The following is a 20,948-nucleotide window of genomic DNA, read 5'->3' as shown; positions in this document are numbered from 1 at the left end:
AACAGCAAAATGTTCTTTGTCTGGGATCTGACTGCTACAAAAATGGAGGGAAATGATCAGCTCAGAACTGTGTTAATTATCAAGTTAAAGTGATTATTATCTATTACAGGTTGTTAACATGTCATTTTGTACAGCTTAATAATATTTGTAATGTATGTCAAAATATAAAGGAGTTCCATGTTACACAATATGTACAGCATATGCTGTAAGAGTTATCAAAAGCCAGATAAACAGAATAGTTTAAGCAGATGTTCTTTATTAGTGCTGCATAATCAATTTTTCCTCCTTGTAGATAGTCAGGATAACTAACCCATTTATACCTGATTTATTATTACTCCTGCTGTTTGTTGCCATTAGAGCATGGCTTTGGTTGCTGATGTCCAAAGTCACATTCTGATTAGCTGGTAGGGGGAAGGGGGGCTGAAACTGACATGCTCCTAGGCAGTTCTCACTCTTCCTCTGAAATAAATGCCATAATAACCCCTTTACCACTGTCAGCCTTGTGCCTCACAATGCACCCTAAGCATGTATCAATAGCCTGCTAATGCACAGCCTATTGGGGTTATAGCTGTGAATTAATATTCTATTGAAGCCAATGGAATGTTAGGATGAACTTGGTAAGTGTGATAGCATAGCAGGGATGATCTGTCTAGAGGTACCTGTAATTCTTCTGCAGCAGTAACTCTACTGAGGCCACCCACATCCAAGGCAAATGGGTGACTAGTTGCCAGGTTTAAACGTTTGCTCAGCAATATAAAAGAAAAACTGTATATTTACTAGTGCAAGAGCAGAGAATATATATTTATTAAATATTTCAATGGGACTTTGGTTCCTAAGTCACTAAGGGCCAGATTTTTAAAAGTATTTAGGCACTTAAAGATACAGATAGTTCCCAAGTGGAGTTTTCAGAAGTATCTAGATGCTTTAGAAAATCCATCTAGGCACCTATCTGCATCTTTAGCTACCTAAATACCTTTCAAAATCTGACCCTTAGGCGCTTTTAATATTTTTACCTTCGATCTTTTAGAGAATTGCCTCAATAATAGTAGCTGCTGGTGGGATTTCCCAACAGTGCCAGGTTTGGAGGGCTATGTGTGTAAGAGAAGGCTAATTTACAGGTAAGGAACAATATTTTCTGAGTTATTCTCTCCATATTGGGATAGACATGGTTTGCTCGGTCTCTCTCATGACATATAGAGATTAAAATATGCCAGGTACCTTCATCATAAACCTTATTTAAGCTGGTTGGATATTTTAATTTCAAAACCCTGATTCCTTTGTTATATCTCATTCTGATTCAAACACTGGGATAATTTTCCTTGCAGATTTGTGGTTTGGGCTCTTCTGGTTTACAACTCTACCAACAACATCAGTTTAGAAGAGCAAGCCATCCGGCAGAAACTCATAAGCAATAATGAAACCATAGGGGATGGACTGAGGGTCCATACAGTGGATGTTGATCCAGTAGGTAGGTAAAGAGGTTTCAACTTTGCCATTCTTCAGGTTTTGTTTGCTTGCCCCAAAACAAGTCCCTTTCCCCACTTCCCCTATTTAGTGAACACTAAAGGCTCTAAGAATGGACTTCCCTACTGTACTGAATCATAGAATATCAGGGTTGGAAGGGACCTCAGGAGGTCATCTAGTCCAACCCCGTGCTCAAAGCAGGACAAATCCCCAACTAAATCGTCCCAGCCAGGGCTTTGGAAGGAGATTCCACCACCTCCCTAGGTAACCCGTTCCAGTGCTTCACCACCCTCCTACTGAAAAAGTTTTTCCTAATATCCAATCTAAACCTCCCACACTGCAACTTGAGACCATTGCTCCTTTTTCTGTCATCTGCTACCACTGAGAACAGTCTAGATCCATCCATCTCTTTGGAACCCCCTTTCAGGAGGTTGAAAGCAGCTATCAAATCCTTCCTCATTCTTCTCTTCTGCAGACTGAAATCTGGTATATTCTAATTCTGATAAAAATTATGACCAGACAAATAGGGCCATCAGTGGACTCTCAGCAACTGGTCTGTGGGCTTCAAATTGCCATTCTGATATCCAAGTTCTCGACTGCTAACTCAGCATAGTTCTTTAGGCTTCAGCGGAGTTATGCCAATTTACAGCAGCTGATGATCTGGCCTGGTAGGTCCGGGAGAAAGGTGTACGATGTACAGCACCCAGCTGTTACAAACATGTTGCAGGCACCCACTGGAGAAAAGATGATTGCATGTAAACCACAGAATTATTAATAAAATGTGATGCAAAAGAGGCTGATAAATGAAGCTATAATTTACTTGATAAAAGTTAAGATGTGTTCTCATTTTTGTTGTTTTATAGAAAAATGTACAGCTGAAGAAAACCCTCTGAACTATTTCTGGCCAGATACCAGGCCCACTGTAACCAACTTTACATTGTGCCATGGGAGCTCAGTCCAGATTGCATCAAGAACATGGTAAGTAATCATGGAGACCTGTCAGAAGCCATGAGCTGTCTAATGGCAAAACCAATATTCAGTATTCACATTTTAGTGTGTATGCCATTTAAATTGTGTCCGATTTAGCCCATGAATGGATCAGCGTTATTTTAAAGTGAGGTTACTTTCATATTGTGGCACATGCAGGCCCAAATAGCACAGAGAGGCACATGATGTTGAAGTAGAGATATGTCCTTGATTAGTAATGACCAGGAAAAGATACAAATAGGCATCACTTCTTCAAGGTGTAATGAGACCTGCAAATACTATCTGGTCATAAAATAACTATAATTGTATCTTCTTACCTAACAGATCTGCTCCCTGTTTATCTTCAAATCATTCTTCTTATTTAACTGTCAAAAATAATGTTTTACTACAGCTAGTACTTCAGAACCAATAGTAAACTGGATTCTAAACTGATTTGTCCATCACAAACAGTATTCTCAGCTGAATTCTGGTTGAAGAGGTTTATTTGGTAGGTTCTGAGACCTCTCATCTAGTTAAAGCAAAGTCGGACTCACATTAAATACTTTGAAAAATGCACTAAAATCCATAGATTTAACAGAGATACTGGTTTTATGGCTCGTTACCACAATTCGTAACACACCCCACTGCCTGCTAACCCTCCATTGTCCTACAGTATAGGTATTAATTTCCTGTTTCATTTTAAGTGGACTCCTACAGTGTGTGTGAACCCCTTAGCAATCTGTTCCACCTTGTATTTAATTTGGACATTCTGGTTATCTTTCCCAGGCCTGAGGAAGAACTCCGTGAATCTCGAAAGCTAGTCCCTTCCACCAGCAGAAGTTAGTCCAATAAAAGATATTACCTCACCTACCTTGTCTTTCTCATTTCCTGGGACCAAAACAGCTGCAACACCGAAATGGGCAGTTTGGCAGTAGTTAGTAGTAGCAGGGAGTAAAGATGTGTCTAAGGCTTTAGGCTGGAGGTTTTAAGGTTTAGACTGGGGACTCAGGAAACTTAGGTTCAGTATTTGGCCCTGCCATAGACTTGCTGTGTGAGCTTCATCAAGGCACTTAATCTCTCCATGCCTCAATTCCCCACCTGTAAAATGGGGGTAATAATCCTGCCTTTCCTTCCCCGTATTGGTCTGTCTTCTCTATTCAGACTATAAATTCTTCAGAGCACAGACTGTCCTTTCCTGCGTGTTTGTACAGTACCTATCACAATGAGGCTTTGATCTAGGCATGATGGTGATACCAATGATGATAATAACTATAGTTAATATGATAGCCATAAGCAATAATACAGGCTAATGATGAATATTTTAAAGCTGTAAAAAGACTTACTTGCCTACATTGTATCTGCGACACGGTCTGGGAAGGCTGATCCAGCTCTTTTACTTTCTGGAAACATGGCAACATGAACATCAGCCTCAAGGTTTTGTGCCAGACAGGAAAACAACCAGAGTTTGTGTTTAACTAACTTACTTCCTCAGCCTGTTAATCTTGTACAAATACCATTAGGTTCTGATTGAACAACATTTGTTACAAAGTAGCTAGTGCAGGGGTCAAACTGTTTTGATGTGTGTGCCACTGAGTGACTACACATTGAAGCTCCTGGCCTTTACTGCCCCAGGACTGCTTATCTCTATTGCACACTCATTGGGGCCTACACAATAACTTTGATTGTCAGCATAAAATATTTCTAATCCAAAATTTTTATTCTGCTTTGTAGTAGGCTTTTCTTGCCTAGCAGTCTCCAGTAACTCTTGCCAATACTGGGAACAAAAAGAAGCAGGCAACTACATGCTCAGCTGCTACACTGTAGAAACAAAAAGATACCAAAGATTTGTGTGTGTGTGGTTCACAAAGGATGAAATGCACAGCCGAAATGTGTAACATTCTGCCATCTGGTGTGAAAATGGTGGGCGTGATTAAGTGAAAAATGGCAGTGGAGCAGAAATTCAGTGATGTTTTGATCCCACCCCTCAAAAAGGCTCAAATAGACAGCCTATGTAGTTTAACCTGTCCCAGGCATGAAGGAAAATGTTAAATATAGTAATGTCTCTGTGACACTGGGTCCTAAGCAAACCCCACAGCAACAGAAGACTGATGTGGCCTGCAAACATTGTACAGTATGGATCACAGATTTGGCAGTGCTAGATAACCAGGTGCTTGTTAGCACATCAGTGAAACCTACTGCCGTGCTCTTGATGATGTATGGAACTCACATACTCAATCACAGAAAAAATGTCAGGTTACAATTTATATTTCCTAAAGCTACATTAAAAGAACATTAAATATGCTCTGTCAAGCACTCAATAGTTTGGATATGCAGAATTAAGGTTGCCTTAATTTGTCCCACTTGTGTGTATGTGTTATGATACCGTCTTTTATTACAGGGCCATAGAGTGTTTTTTCCATAGTTTGGAAATATAATCCATGGAAATAATCTATTGCTGTGAGGTTTTAATAACAGATTTTTTAAATGATTACTTATCAGTGATACTTTAACGTGAGGATACTTCTCAGATTTGTCACATACCCTTTATCACATCTTAGACACCTGCCTGCCTATCCTTGCACAGGATCAAGGAAGGCAGAATATTTGTGTCCAGCTTTCTTGCAACTGTTCACACTCTTCTTACAGCCACTGCTCTTTTCACATAGGGCTGATTCAAAGCCTAACTAAGTTTAAGTTAAAATATAATGGCAGGATTTGGCACTTTATGTGAAAATTTCAACTACTCTTCAAAACATTTGGTCAGGACATATTAGGAATGCTATAGACCACACAGTTGCTTTGGTCACTCCTGAAATGTAACTCTAGATCCTTAACTAGTGTAAATCCTCACTGCTTCATTGGAGACAATGTAACTATGGCAATTCACACCAATGGAGGATCTGGCCCATGGAGCATACCTTTTTTGCACCATTGTTGATGTCACTAGTTTTATACAACAATCAACCGCAAATTCCCAATATCGGTCATATCTTGTTAATTTTCATTGTAGTTTTGTTGCTGCCAGGACTGTAATTTTAATGTAACATGATGCTGTGAAATTTACAAATGAATTTTGAAACAGCTTTATTATGCTACATTATTCTGAATAATATGACACGCTTTGCATAAATGCATATTCTGTCATTTTTTTCCTCCAGTTTTTTAAACCCGCACAACTATACATCTTACTGGGGCCAACCTGATCTTAGAAATTGCACAGGTAAGTGTATTGATATTCATCCTTTATCCAGGAGCAATTTCCCTATATCCCCACAGAGACAATGTACACCTCCCCCCGAACTCTCCCATCACCCCCAACCAAGATGAAGAACATACCAAGAACTAAAGAATATACAAAAATGTCATCTGAAGGTTCAAGTGGTGTATCTACAACAGTCCGAAACACTGAAAAAATAGTGTCTCCACAACCTAAAGGCAGTTTCCGATATTTCTTAGTCAAACTTTTCCCATTTATTGGTGCACCACTTGCAAAAAAAGATTACAAAGAAGGAAAGCCTCCCACTGCTACAATTAATAAAACTGGAGGATTGAATGAAGCTGTTAAGAATGCTGCAGACACAACACAGTTTATGTGAATAAACACAGCTGTTGGCATCATATTTTCTATTTAAGCAACAGATAACACACACTGCAAACTGGAGGCCAATGTTAAGTGCATTGTCACTTGTTAATCCTGAAATTGGACACTGTTTCTGAACAAGATTGGCAAATGCTCACTATCTTTCTGCAAGAAACTCAACTGACTGATTAGAAGCATGCAATGCAACAGTGAAAGACTCAGCAGTTGAAAAAGTGAAGAACTGTCTCACCACATTCAAAAAATTTGCATACGTGACTGATGAATGCACCAATGCAAATTGGCATCAAGCATTTTTAAGTCATTGCATACATTATCTTGATGTCAGTGGTAGGCTCGTAGATACATTTCTAGATGTTCAGGTTATAGGAGATACATCAGCTGCATGTGTACAACCCACATCTTAGAGTTAAATGCTTGTAAATTGAACACTAAGCAGACGGCTGCTTGTGCATTTGATGGAGTTCCAAACTTCTTTGGAAGACATGGTGGAGTACAAGCTTTTCTCAGAGAAAAGTGTAACCATAATCTCTCCTATACACACTGCAGAGGCCATCTTAACTTTAGTATCCAAAAAGATAATGGAACAAATAATTAAGCAATCAATTTGCAAACACCTAAAAGATAATAAGGTGATAAGTAACAGCATGTCATACCAATCTAATAGCTTTCTTTAACAGGGTAACAAGCCTGGTGGATGGGGGAAGTGGTAAATGTGGTATATCTTGCCTTTAGTAAGGCTTTTGATACCGTCTCAAATAACCTTCTCATAAACCAACTAGGGAAATACAACTTGGAGCTACTATAAGGTAAGTGCACAACTGGTTGGAAAATGGTCCCTGAGAGTAGTTATCAGAGATTCCCTGTCAAGCTGGAAGGGCATATCGAGTTAGGTCCCATAGGGATTGGTTCTGGGTCTGGTTCTGTTCAATATCTTCACCAATGATTTAGATAATGGCATCAAGAGTACACTTATAAAGTTTGTAAATTATTCCAAATTGGGAGGGGTTGCAAGTGCTTTGGAGGATAGGATTAAAATTCAAAATGATCTGGACAAACTGGAGAAATGGTCTGAAGGAAATAGGATGAAATTCAATAAGCAATTAGGCTGTGATGTGATAGAGAATTTGCATACAGAGTGGAATGTCATATGATGAATGAAAGAATATTTCGCTTCAACTTCTTTTTTATCATCACTAGTGGGTTAACCTGATCTTTGTTTCCTGGGATGAAAGAAGTAGGAATTAATCTCTTGCTATCCCTAGTCACAACAGCTCCAGTTGAGCATTCTTTTTCATCAATGAATAGAATTTTGTGCTTTGAATGAAGTCTCCTTCTGCCTCATCATGTGAATGAACTAATAAGCATATCAGCTGAAGGACTGGAAGTACCATACACACAAGAAGCCATGAAAGATGAGTGTACTTCATTCAAGAAGTTCATTAACAGAGTTGTGCAAAATTACAAGAAACCAAAAAGAATGTAGATATAGTGCTTCACAGAAGGCCTGAGTAGCCAACTTTAATGTGTGATGATTTTAAAACAGGAGTTAAAGTAATAAAAGGGTTGTGAAACATTTTTCAATTTTTACTATGGTGACATACAGCCCATCTTTGCCCTCACGGTCTCACCCCCCTGTAAATTCTAACACACACTTCTAATTTCAATGCCTGGGGAAAATACCGTGGAGCGTTCTTGTGGTGTTTGGTGGTTGGTTTCCCTACCCTATGCCAGCATGTCTCCCTCACTCATACTAAGTTGTTTCAATATTTAAAAAAAAATCAAAATAAATATTTAAAATCTATGAGAAAACAACAAATTGAATCCAGCCTATCCATGACATTCTCTGGATCAAATTCAGTGCCATGAGTTAATTTTTTTATGCCAAGACTGGGGGCAGGTGTTAATTTGCATCAAATTGACAGTCTGTTCCAGTCTGATTTTCCAATGTTTTGTACCTGTGGCCTGATTCAAAGCCACTGAAGTCAATGAAAAGGATTCCAGTGGGCTTTGGATTGGACTCCTGGAGCCTTATTCTCATTTACACAAAGACAGCTTTCTATCACACTGGTGTAAAGTGGAAATAAATTACATTTATACCCACTGCCAGAGTAATGTAAAGGGCCTTAGTGTAAATTGGACTCATGTTCTTTGTGTACACCAGTGCAAAATGGGAACAGTCATTGGAACATAGTGCAGAATTCTTATTTGATAGCATTTTAAACCTAGTTTGAACTTATTTTGCACAGGTATAAGTGACCATACAAGGGATAAGGCAGTGCAGAATCAGGCACTCAGGCGTAAAATGAATGTAATATTAGCCAACAGGGCAACAGTGGTTGTATATCAGGAAAAATAACAAATATGTGAGTGTAGATAAAGTGATTTGTTTATAGTTTTTTCTCCTACATTCATCACTCTACCTCCTTAGCCTGTCAAATAATTTTTTCAGCACACTTACAGAATGCCAATTTTTTTCAGATTACATGGCTTAACCTTTTATACTATTTTTCTGGCCAACTGATGCCTAAAGTCTAATTTATACCACTGTTTGTGTGTGGCCCACATTGCCACCATATTAAACACCCAATCTTGTCTTACCAGAAAAAGCCCTTGTATGAGATTTACTTGTCATGCCATTCATGCATAGACTCTGGGTGAAATGAACTCAATAGAAAAATTCCAATTTGACTTCAATAGGGTCAGGATTTTACTTTCTGAACCCAAAAAGGAGTTAAATTTCTCCTGGAACTGGGGCATCAGGAGACCCACAGTTTGGTCTCAGGGATGAAGGACAATGTGGTTTTCCCAAAGAGAAAGAGTGTGTAAGATAAGGACAGGAAAGGAGAGAAGGGAAGGAAATATGCTTATCTTCTTTCTTTTTCCCCTCTTTTCTCTTCTTTCATTCATCCATTCTAATCTTTTCCTACTTTAAATGAGGATAAACCGAGATAAAATTAGTAAAAGAAAGAGGAAACAGAGAAGTACATTATATAAGCTCAGCTCGTCCTATGTACTTTATGTTGATTAGTTATTATGTTTGTTCAATTAGCACCAAATACCTTGTAAATCAACAAGCAGGAAGTGCTCTTCACATGTATCCCTTTCTCCTTTTGTTCCCTTTTACCTATGTTCTCACAGAAAATGCAGCTGATATAGCCAATCAACTTCTGAATCTCACTGGTGAAGGGCAGCAGCTGACCTCAGACAAAGTCAATGATGTTGTCCAGAAACTTAAAAAAATTGTGAACGATGAAGAAATTGATGAGTCTTTGGGTTCTACTGTGGTGACAATTTTTTCCAATATTTTAACGAGTTCAGACAGTGTATTGGCAGCATCATCTTCTGAGTAAGTGTTTCTGAATTTGAGGGAGGAGGTTGAGAAAGTGTTTTACTACCTGTTGGGGTATGGGATCATAAAAACTTCAAGCTTCCTAAATAGAGATACACAAGCTACAGCCAACCTACCTTAGACTTTTGATTAAGTCCCTTGAAACACATTTTGCCAAATGAGATGACTTATGAGACATTTTTCCAAGTGACGTATATCGAGTCTCGGAATTAAGGAGCTTGACAAAAAGTTAAGTCCTTTGATATAAGTGAAACTGTAATATGAATGTAAATATTATTGGAACATTGTTCTGTAGCCAGAAAGTCAGACAGACAGATCCTTCCTTAGTGCAAATCAGCATAAATACACTGGTTTCAATACCTATATTGATTTACATCATTTGAGGCTCTGGCCCAGAGAGATCTATCTATCAAATCTCCTGTTGGGTTTACAAAAATTAGTGTCAGGAAATGGACTCAAAGCTCACAAGAGTAATTTTCTTTCCTGATGCTGTATTACTGATTTCATCATAATTTTTCTTTCTTCTCATCTCTTCTGTTTTGTTTATATGTATGTAGATAGATATAGATATAGATATATAAAAACAACATATTTGTTTATAATTGTCTTTGTTTTTAGAGCTTTAAAAACTATTGATACCTTAGCCTTAAAGATTCAGTTCACTGGACCTTCCATGAGCATCTCAACTCGGAACCTGGCACTTGGAGTTTCTTCTATTAATTCAACTTCATTTAGTGGATCCTCCTTCAGTGTTGGTCCCCAGAACAATGCTTCAGATTTTCAGGTACAGAACAGACATTTATACTGGAACTCAAAATGTGTCTGATGTTAAGAATTATTGCTTATTATTTATTAGGTATGATACAGGAGCACTGAACCCAGTTGGGAGTATTGATTACCTTTCAAATAGCTTAATTTAGTACTTCCATGGGTTATAGGAAATCCAGACCAAATTCTGACTGTTACAAATTTAAATGTTTTGCTGACATATTCCAAACTAGCTCCCTTTTTTCATCTACTTGGAAAAATGAGGAGGGAAAATATCCTCTATTAATCTTCTGTACAACCCGTCTCCTGAATTAGACTTTGGCAATCTGTTAGCCAGCACACATTATTTAACAGCCCCATATGATTGTCACCTATAACTACCTTTTACAAATAACTGATGATGTTTCTTTAGTCAAAAAAAACACAATAAAATCTTTCTATTATAAACAAATAATCAGACCCAAGGAGCTAATTTCATAATTTAAACATGAAGTTGTGCTAACAGTTAAATGCAAATCATTACAGTATAGTGTAACAGAATAATATTGCTGTACTATACACGAGAAACTAAATTCTCTGTTGATGTAAACTTGCTATTCCTGATAAAAAACTTGTCATTTCTGTAAGTACCATGCAAATTTATGGCACAATATACATGAATAACAATATCATAAAATATTATAGTCTTTTTAAATATTGTTCATATTATCTTCTGGACCTAAAATTCAAAGGATCAAATTCTCTGCAGGTATAAGTAGGCCCCGTGACATTTATTTTAATGGAGTTTCACTCATTTTCACTCACAGAATTTTGCCCATTTTTCTACAGATCAAATTTAGTGGAAATGGATGAGGAAGTTTTGTTATTAATAAAGCTTGATTGCTGAGTGTTATAAAAGAAAAGGAACAGTTATCATTCAGTTTTCACCTTGCATTTATGGAGATGAAAGGAAAAATTCTACATTTAGATCTGGGATGTCCTGCACGTATAATAACAAATACCATCTGTGGCATGAGGACATCCAGGAATATTAGAATTTTCTTGCCCTGGAATAATTTATTACAGGACTGTTTAAATAATGATGAAAACTAGATTGTGCCATAAGAAAAGACAAGTTCATTAATAATGTTCCTATTGAAACACTGAGTTGGTTTTCAGGCTTTTACACTTCCAACAGCTTATTGAGAATTCTTAGCCCCTTCCACATCAAAAATTTCCTCAACATCTGTGGTCAAAGTTTATATTTTCATGCTTATTAGGCAAGAATTTTTCTCTCCTCTCTGGATGGAGCTTCCCTTTCACAAGGTCAAGAACTTCTACCAAATATTGTGATGATCTTTAGGGAATCTTAAAAACCTCAAGCTACATGTTGTTTTATTTAAGATGGATATCAAGCAAATCTATCCACAGCAGCTTGAAGAAATTGTACTTTAGTCAAGTATCTTTACAGTTCTTGCCAAATCTTTGACTGTTAGCATTTGGGAATTCATTTTGTTAAATTGTTCCTGTAATATAATCCTTATTTTTAGAGAAACCTCTTCCGTTCTCTTCATTGAACCTAATAAGACATCTCTAGTAGATGCAGAGTTTCTACTAGCCTTAGCCAAATTATTCTTTGAGGACAACTTACCAGATGAATTTATCCCTGTGTTCTGTCTGTCTGTCAGGTATTATCCCTAAACAGCTTTGTGATTTTTACAAATGCATGTGTTTTTCACAAATGCTTGATAAACAGTTTGTGAACAGGGCCTGTATGTCTTGTAGTTCTGTAGCCTATGTTTGGTTGCTATTGCTATTTGCACCCTCTGAGTTATCACATGTGTCATGTGACTGGTTGACGTAAGCTTATAAACAATGGGAGTCCCCTTTAATGATCCTATATTATCCATGAACTACTGATAATTATTCAAATCAGTTGTGGGAATAATAAGTGCTTTCCAAAATGGCTGCAGAAGCTGTAATAAATTCACACATTTCTTTGCTCTGGTGTTTTTAATGGCCATGAGCATTCTTGTCAATAAATATTCACTCTTTCAAATGTTTACAGCAGCGTTTCTCAAACCTTTTTTGGCCACGGAATACTTTTTAGCCTATTACGGAACACTTATAATATTATTTTGTAGTCGTTTGGTTTTCAAGTAAAAAAATTGCGTTATTTATGCTCAAATATATTTTATTTTATAAAACAAAGCAAAAATACAAATTTAAAATAACTTGAACTAACAATTTCTAACTGGAAAGCGTGTATAAAGTAGTACAAAAATCAAGTGCAAGAGTCTTTCACGGAACACCTATTCAATCATGCGGAACACCAGTGTTCTGCGAAACACAGTGTGGGAAACACTGGTTTACAGTAAGCATATAATAAGGGTTGCAAATATCAGCGTGTCATTCACAAGAGTATTTATGATTACATTACATCTTTTTCTGTTGGCCAGTTCTATTTTCCTGTTTAGAGATGGGCTTCTATAGATAATGTTACCAGACACAATGAAGTACTGTGGGTTCCAAAATCCTCTGTGCCAAGACAACTCTTGAAAGAACGTTCCTGAGGAAATAACCAATGACAGTATAATTTCTTTTGTTTACAAAAGTTCTTTCACCAAGGTCAAGTCTTCTAGCCTTTGGGCCTTAAATACCAATCACAGTGCTTTTGACCTTTTCAGTCCCTGCTAATGGCTCTGTTGCCCACTAACATGAATTTGTAAACTAGTGTAATGTGTTTATATTCATAGGCACTCCTACAATATTTCAACACTGATGTTCTCATGTCTACTCGTCTGTTAATTTCGGTGTCTTGTTCAGAAAGTTGTAAGTCTCTTGCTTCTTCCACTGTAGTTACAGGAAAAGAGGAGGCTCTCAGAAATATGAAAGTGATGACTGTCAAAATAAGGACCTGATTGCATGGACTGATGGATTGATTGAAAAAGTGGGCTTCTAGCTGTTTGACACATTCCTGTGTAGTCTGTCCTTATTCTGACTCCAGGGAGTTTCTCATTTTTGCCATATTTAGTTGGTGACCCTAAATGTAATAAAAAAAAAATCTTTGTTTTTTTCTTCCCCAGATTGTTTCACACGGAAACTGGACATGCTGATAAGATATTATAGAATTCAAAAGGGGGAGAATTAAATCTTTTCTAAATGACAAACAACGACATTAATCTAGCACTATTGTTACTATGCATTAGTCAGTTTAAACAGAATTCCGGAAGGAAACATGTTGTTAACTCACCAATTTTGAATATGAGTTATGTAGAAGCTGCTAAGTGGAAACATTTGTTGGTCTCATGGGGAAATGACACATTTAAATATGGTCAACTAAAAATCCACCTTCCAGCAATTTACATGTATATCAAAAAGTCACCATGAGACAATCTTAACAAAAAAACTGGGGGAAAAAGTCCATTAACACTGTTTTATTTCAATGTTGTTTATTAACATAAATTGGCTAAAAATTTCTCTTAACACAAGTTAAATATAGCCAGGGCCCATCTATTCTGTGTTTCAGTAGAGTTTGCCACAGAATCAACCCCTTAATACAGAATTGTGCTCCAGGTCAAAGCTTTCTTTTTATAAAGAAAAATATTTCTAGCCCTTATGGTTGTGAAGAAAATATTCTAAGGCTTTGTTTACACTGGAAATCCTGTGCCCTTTTTCCCAGCAAAGGGGTAGGTGCACTGGTGCTTGTAGCACTGTAAGTGCTAATATGGATAGCAGCCAGCATTAATTTTCATGATTCAATAGTAAAAATGCCTGAGCCTGGCCCAATGTGCTCACATTGCCTCTAGCACCAGCGCAGCCACACTGCTGCTAGAAAGTGGGACATTTTCTAGTGAAGACACACTCAAAACATGAATTAAGTGTAAACTGAAGCAGTGTTGTGTCCCTGAAACAATGGCCCAGCTCTGCAACAACAGCCAAGGAGTACAAAACATTCCTCATAAAGGCGAAGGCAGAGTTGGTCAGTGTGCTCCCTTACTGCTTGGTTGTTCTCCAGGGTATAAGTGAGAGCAGCATGAAGGGTGCTGTAGATTACCCTCACTGCTCTGGGCCCCAAGGGATCAATACAGCATCTGGAGATTAGCTTTGTCTACTTCTTGAAGCTATTTGGGCACAGAAACTGTCTTTTTGTTCTCTTGTTTGTACAGCACCTCACACATCTGAGCCCTGGTCCATGATTGGGCTCCTAGGTGCTACAGTAATACAAATAATAATATGTCTCAAGCCTGGACTCCCACAAGGAAGATGTAAAAACATACCGGAACATTATTTTGGACTGTATCAATCCTCATCAATGCCATATTTATGCTAATGGTTATTGTAGTCTTATGTTCAAATCAGATTTGACAATATTGCGGGGAGTGTGCGCAGATTCAGTGGACCTTGGTTGATTTCATTTTTGGTCTGACCTGCTCTTTCCTCTTTTTATAAAACAGTTAGATTTTGACAAGAATCAGGGAAATGCCCTGGCTTCTGTTGTTCTGCCTTCAAGTTTACTGAAGAATTTAAGTCAAGATGAGTTTGAAGCTGTATCTAGGGCTCAGTTTACATTCTTCAACAAAAATGGACTTTTCCAGGCAAGTACAAATATGCTTGAACCAATTTCATCTGGACTGAAGCAAGTGAGCCTGCCAAAGTATAATCACTTTGCAATATCTCAAGAGTTATAGAAATGATATGGTAGTAGTAGAGGTAGGCATTGGGAATAAGTATTGCATATTAATAGTGACTAGATTACCACAGTATTTAGGTTATACATTATGTCAGAGATCTTACTACAATTCTAAGGAAAGTTTCCTTCTGTATCACACAAGCTTCTGCTCATAATAGTCTAGAAGGAATTGATATCCAAGTGACCACTTGGATGGATTGGCATAGCTCCACTGTGTTCAGTTGAGGCACGCTGTTTTACACCAGCTTGGAATCGAGCCTAAAATTATTTCTGCTAAAATTATTTCTCTTCCTTTTTTTTTTAAGTGATCACCCAGGGTGAAATTTACCCCTGTGCAGAAGATCAGCACAAGGCCAATGTACCAGTTAAATCCCAATGATACTTTTGTGCTGGTACTTTGCACAAGGGTTAATTCCACCGATACGAGAGCATGTTAATTTTCTGTTGACCATCACAGATACGCCTTCTCAATCCACATACAGTGTGTTTACACTTTATATACAGGTTTTCTGAGAGGAAATGGTTACTCAATAAGATTAGTGATATTGAGATCGCAGAACTGAGGGGATCTAAGTATTTTTTTCTTCATTAAGTCTGATCATGTGATAATCACTTTCCCCGTCTTCATGCACCAACGAGTTAGGAAGATCTTCACAAGTGAAAAAATCACTCTACATTCAAAAGATATTGTATTCATTCAGAAGAAAACACAGTTCTCCTAATGAACAGTGTTTTTGGCTTGAGTTCATTTTCCCATTAGTATTTCAAATGACCTTTGGCTCTTGTGCATCCACAGGACTCTGGTCTTGTGTGTATATTATCATTTTTATTGGCACTGTACTGAGACACTAGAGATAATCTAGGCTAGCAAAATACCCATAGTGACTCAGAGTTGCCTTCTGAAATACACCCTGTGAGTCAAGAAAACAGAAGCACACAACAGTAGGTTTTGTCATAATGACACAAAATCCACATAATGATCAAACATTCTATCTTAATAAATAGCACTAAAGCTTGGTCTTCAGAAGCTCCATCATGATTAGTCATGACTAATCATGGTTTCTTCATATTTTATATTAAGGGGCAAAGTTCAACCATAATGATTGTGACTTACAATTAAGGATACGCTCTCAAAAGACAAATGACACTCCTGACGCCAGATTAGCATATAATTGATCTGTCTGACTTCCTCGCGTGTGTTCCTGAGTGGTACTAGAATGCGTTTGGCAGTAAGAAAGATATATTTGATAGGAAGACAATAAAAACTTAGAGCTGCATGAATACTGCAAGCAATTTTTTCAGGAATAGTTTACTTTTTTAAACAATTCATTTAGGCAGCCTAGGTGTGCTGGGTCAGACATTTGAGAAAGTAAGCATGTGCAAAAAAACATATTTTCCATTTGCACATGTGAGCATTTATGCATTCATCAGACCATGAAACAGAAACAGTAACTGGTAACCAATCACAAGTAGCCAAGGTTTCAATCCTGTAAGGAACTCTGACCTCTTCACCGATGTGGGAGTCTTTGCAGCACAAACAGTGAATAGTGAATACTCACTGAGAACTCTTGACAAGCCATCCAGAATTTGTTTGTAAATAGTCAAAAACTTATGTTAAATATTTTTGAGCCATAAAAATGTTTGAGGAAATCACGATGTGCTCACACATGTCCTAAACACAAGAGACTAAATTCCCTAGATAAATCATGTGTGGAGAGTTATTTGCCATTCTGTAAGGAGGAGTACTAGAAGAGGAAGAGGAAGGTCTCTTTCTGTAGGTGGCTAGATGGATGCACAAAGAAGGGAAAATTCTCATTTCAAAATGTCATCCTAATCCAGACTAACATTCCCATCTTTCCTTGGAGTACTAATATTATACTGATAGTATATTAATAATAAGACCACCTCGTTCTTGTATAGTGCTTTTCATCTCTAGATCTCAAAGCACTTTTAAACAAACAACATCAGTCCTTGTGCTATCAAAAGATAGTCAAATGCCTTTTCATGAAGAGGCTTCCAAAGAGCACTCAATGCTGCTTGATCATTTCAGCTAGTTTATATTGGATTCTGATTATGAAGACAATTAAATAACGATCACTTCCTATTCAAATAAACTACAATATAAAACAATCTGCAGAACATCTCAATCAACAAAAATGTATTGTTTGGTGCATGGAGCTGTTTCTTCTGTTAGTTACATAAAAAATATGTAATGAATGCACAGTTCAAAATTAAAAAAAAATCTCCACTGGTGTCGGCTATGCCATTTCTCTATTTGAGAGAATGTTAATATGTATTTGTTGCTATTACATTACAGTCCACTATAATTATCGTGCTTGTTAAGGTTTATATGAAAACTTGATTTTAAAAGACTCTATTTTGAGCCTATGAAGATAGTATTTTAAAATGGTACAGTCTATATGAATTGCATTGAATATCTATATAAATACTCCACATTTCCTCTCAAACCCCTGTAATAGTTCCAGCCACATAATCCCTTAATTTTTATACCTCTTATATTCTCCTTCCTAAAAGCTTTTCCCCAACCTTAATTCAGTCCAAACTAATATCATAAGAAGAAATATTACTTGTATTTTATTTTAATTTACAAATGTCTCTTATCCCTGCTTAACAAAGTGTGGATACAAGACATCAAATGGCCTTTTGAAGTCTAGCCTCCAATTTTTTTACTAAGTGGCTGATCCAAAGCCCACTGAAATCAGTGGGAGTCATTCCACAAGCTTCGGCTCAGGTACTAAAAGCTAAGAGGCAGACTTGTCACCTTTTGTTGTGTGAACGTAAATAGATTTGTAAAAATGTGGCTCATCTCTCTATGCCTTTTCAGAGCAGGTTAGGAACAGCACTATGTCAGTAATAAAGTCCATCTCCTATTGAAATTACCACCAAATAGGATTGTGTTGGAAATATTGTCTCTTACTATATTGTGTCACTTAGAACTTTTTTTTCACATCTTATGTCGCTTCATGGCCACTTGCTGTCAGGTAGTGTATAATTCTGCAGGGAGTGAATAGATCATGTTAATATTATATGTAATGCCAAAAAAAGGATCCACCTCACTCTTCCAGAGGCTGTTTTGTCAATATAATAAAAAAGCTCCAGTTCATTCTTGATTAGGGAAATGATCTAATTATATCACAACTTGTTATCGGTAAGCATTGTTTGAGCTAGAACGGTGGTTGGCATCAAACAAAGTGATTTAAGAGAGAAATGTTTATGGAAATTGCCTTACAATATGCCCTTAATTATGTGCTTGTGTATGTTTATGATAATAACGGAAATAGCAAAGGAAAAGCTGTAATTTGATCTTATAAACAGGATGTTCTTATAATGGGTGGTCTTAAGTATAAAAGTGCTGACAGTTTGTTTATTCTGGCACACTGCAAAAATAAAATCATCTTCTCTGGCTAGTGTATTTAGTGCTCTCATAATATTTATTGCATTTTTTAATCCTTCAAAGGATGCAGAAATGAATGCCAATTTAACCAGTTTTGTAGTGGCATGCAGTATTGGAAATGTTACCATCCGGGACCTTCATGATGCTGTCAAAATTACAATTAAACATACCCTATTCCAGGTAAGAAAAAACTGGTGTAACCAGAGGTAAAACATTTCAAATTGTGTCTGGCAGTGGTAGAATGAGTGGTAGAAAGATTATCATTGGTTTTGTTGGGTTTGGGGAAAGATTCCAGTAGAGAGGAAAAAATCACAGTTGTTAACAAACACACAAACAATCCAGTGTTTAATAATGATCTAAAATGTAGGTAATTCAACCTGTCCTGCTGCAGTTTCCATGCTGATAAGACTTAATACTTAATCAGATGGACTGATAATTTGTGTCAATATTTATTGTTCAAGGGAACTTCAGGTTGATGTGGATTCTTTGACCAAACATAGAGCATTTTATTAATTGTACCTCAAGGAATTTTGTTATTTCTTCGTTTTGTGCAAAGAAACAAAGAACCATTACAAAGTGACCAATATTACTGAAGGGAAAGGAGAGCCCAGAAAAATCAGTCTTTTGTCATGTTTTATTGATCAGTTTTTTTAAAAAAATCCCCATATGGGTCTCATTCGGCTCTCAGTTATGCTGCTGTAAACCAAGAGAAACTCCACTGGAGGCGATGGAGTTGTAATACAATGACCACACTAGTGTCATACTCTTTAGGTGAGGAGAATTGGGACCATTGACCTCGGGGAAGGGAAAGAGGAAATAATATTTCATATTTCAGCTTAGACTAGCTGCTTGTTATGAAATCCACTCCAGGTCAGACTAGATGGCCTCTAAGTGGATTCGGTAAATTATTTCCTTCGATTTTTACCCATCATTGGATGTCAATTATACGGAGAGTCCCTTGGGAGACCCCAAAGGAAGCAAACAAGCAGAAGAACTTCTACTTAGGCCCTGACCTTGCAGAGACTTCATACATATGCTTGATTTCAATGAGATTACTTACAATGTGTAAAGTTAAGCACGTGTATAAATCTTTATAGGATCAGGGCCGGATTTAGGGCAGGACTGTCTTTTTAATATAGTGGGGCCCTGATTTGTAGACACTACCACAGTCCAAATAACAATAATATTTCTTTTCAGTTTTTGTGTGAAAACCTAAGTAATGGAACTCCTGATATGTTTGTACATTTTAATCAAATTTATATTTTAATAGATAAAAATGTTCATTTGTATATATGTGTTTAGGAGGATCTTAATCCTACCTGCGTCTTCTGGGATATGAACAAAAACAGTAAGTTTAAAAATATTGCCAATTATTTTATGTGAGGAATAAAGATGTCTTGGTTTTTAAATCAATCACACACTTGACACCGGGGTAGACAGTGTTTATGGCACACAGAATCCATTTTAGTTGAATACAAAGATGCAGTTATGTAGGTTTTTTCCCCTTTCTTCTTTATCAGTACAAAATAGTAAATAGAAACTGGTGAAGCTATGGGATGCTATTGCTTTGCTGCCTAACACTTTTTGCTTGTGACAGCCAGTAGTGGAAATCCACAAATAGAATTTTGCACCCAATTCGAATAAGCTTTGTGCCTGGACTGTATATCCACAGGCTTCAACATTGGATACCAAAGCTTCCAAAAGTGTCTGTATCTCAAAACAATCAGTTTTTGACTTTTTTTTCCCACTTGTACAAATCAAATAGTAACTAGTCAGGAGCATGGGCAGCCTTTTAATGATCCTTTCTCAAGATTGATCCGGAAAAGATGGTGTATATCTTCATTTTAAAACTATGGGAGCTAGCTAGCTGTGAGCTCGTATCACTAATCATGAGCCACAAGCTCCTCTTGGTTACAAGGCATGAAAGGGAGCAAATTACAATAACAATATGAAAAGAGGCTGAACATCCACTTCCCCAGTGACAATGGCCTGTATGTCAGCAGCTCAGGGCCTCCACAAAACTGGAGTGTGTTCAGAGTTGAGCACAGAGGCCCTTAGAAGACATACTACCTTACTGAAGAGTGAAAAAAATCTGCTAATGCAATGACAAAAAATAATGCTTCCTTTGACTGTTGGGACACTTTAGTAACTTTTGTATCCTGCTGCTGCTCTTCCTCCAGCTCCTCCTCCTCTAAAGAGCCATCTTGGATAGGTTCATGGAACAGGAGTCTGTAAGAATACAAGTTTTAGAGTGCTCCAAAACAGCTTGAGCCTGGATATCATTAACTAAGTATTCCATAGACCAGCTTCAGAAATAGAATATGGGTCATTATATTACAAAATTGACCTACCTTATAGGATCTGCTCAGGCTTTTGATATTTGGAAATGTACAGTAAGTAAAATGGTGCTAGAACCATCTCCAGGGAAAATATGTGGAGGACTGAGACCAGATCCTGTGAACGGGTAGCTTCACCACTACAGGAAACCTGCTTTGCCTTTACTATGCTTTTACTCTGACTGCTGGAAGCTCAGCTGATTGCTGCTGGCCAATTAAAATGTGTTATTTAATGCTTTCATGTCCCATCCTCTGGCTTGTTATCCCTTGTAAAAGATAAGCCCTTTACCTGGAAGGTCCTCCTGCTGCAGCCAGCTTCTTATATCCGTTTTCACCTCTCCACTACTGAGCACAGCTCTCCCTACCTTGAGACAGAA

At 37.3% G+C, this 20,948-nt stretch overlaps 1 protein-coding gene across 4 annotated transcripts in view; it reads left to right on the top strand.

Annotated features, from left to right (window-relative positions):
- Positions 1-20,948, top strand: part of ADGRG6 (adhesion G protein-coupled receptor G6) — a 155,431-nt gene that overhangs the window by 106,444 nt on the left and 28,039 nt on the right. For all 4 annotated transcript variants that reach the window (XM_034765519.1, XM_034765517.1, XM_034765518.1 and 1 more), the window contains 8 exons: positions 1,326-1,468; positions 2,328-2,442; positions 5,589-5,650; positions 9,170-9,377; positions 9,999-10,164; positions 14,585-14,725; positions 18,299-18,415; positions 19,538-19,583. In XM_034765519.1, the coding sequence (XP_034621410.1) occupies positions 1,326-1,468; positions 2,328-2,442; positions 5,589-5,650; positions 9,170-9,377; positions 9,999-10,164; positions 14,585-14,725; positions 18,299-18,415; positions 19,538-19,583 (998 nt within the window). The remainder of the gene's footprint in view (positions 1-1,325; positions 1,469-2,327; positions 2,443-5,588; positions 5,651-9,169; positions 9,378-9,998; positions 10,165-14,584; positions 14,726-18,298; positions 18,416-19,537; positions 19,584-20,948) is intronic.

This window comes from Trachemys scripta, chromosome 3 (genome assembly GCF_013100865.1).
Source record: "Trachemys scripta elegans isolate TJP31775 chromosome 3, CAS_Tse_1.0, whole genome shotgun sequence".
Lineage (NCBI taxonomy): Eukaryota > Metazoa > Chordata > Testudines > Emydidae > Trachemys > Trachemys scripta.
The sequence above is the reverse complement of the archived record's forward strand: the minus strand, read 5'-3'. Positions and strand labels throughout refer to the sequence as shown.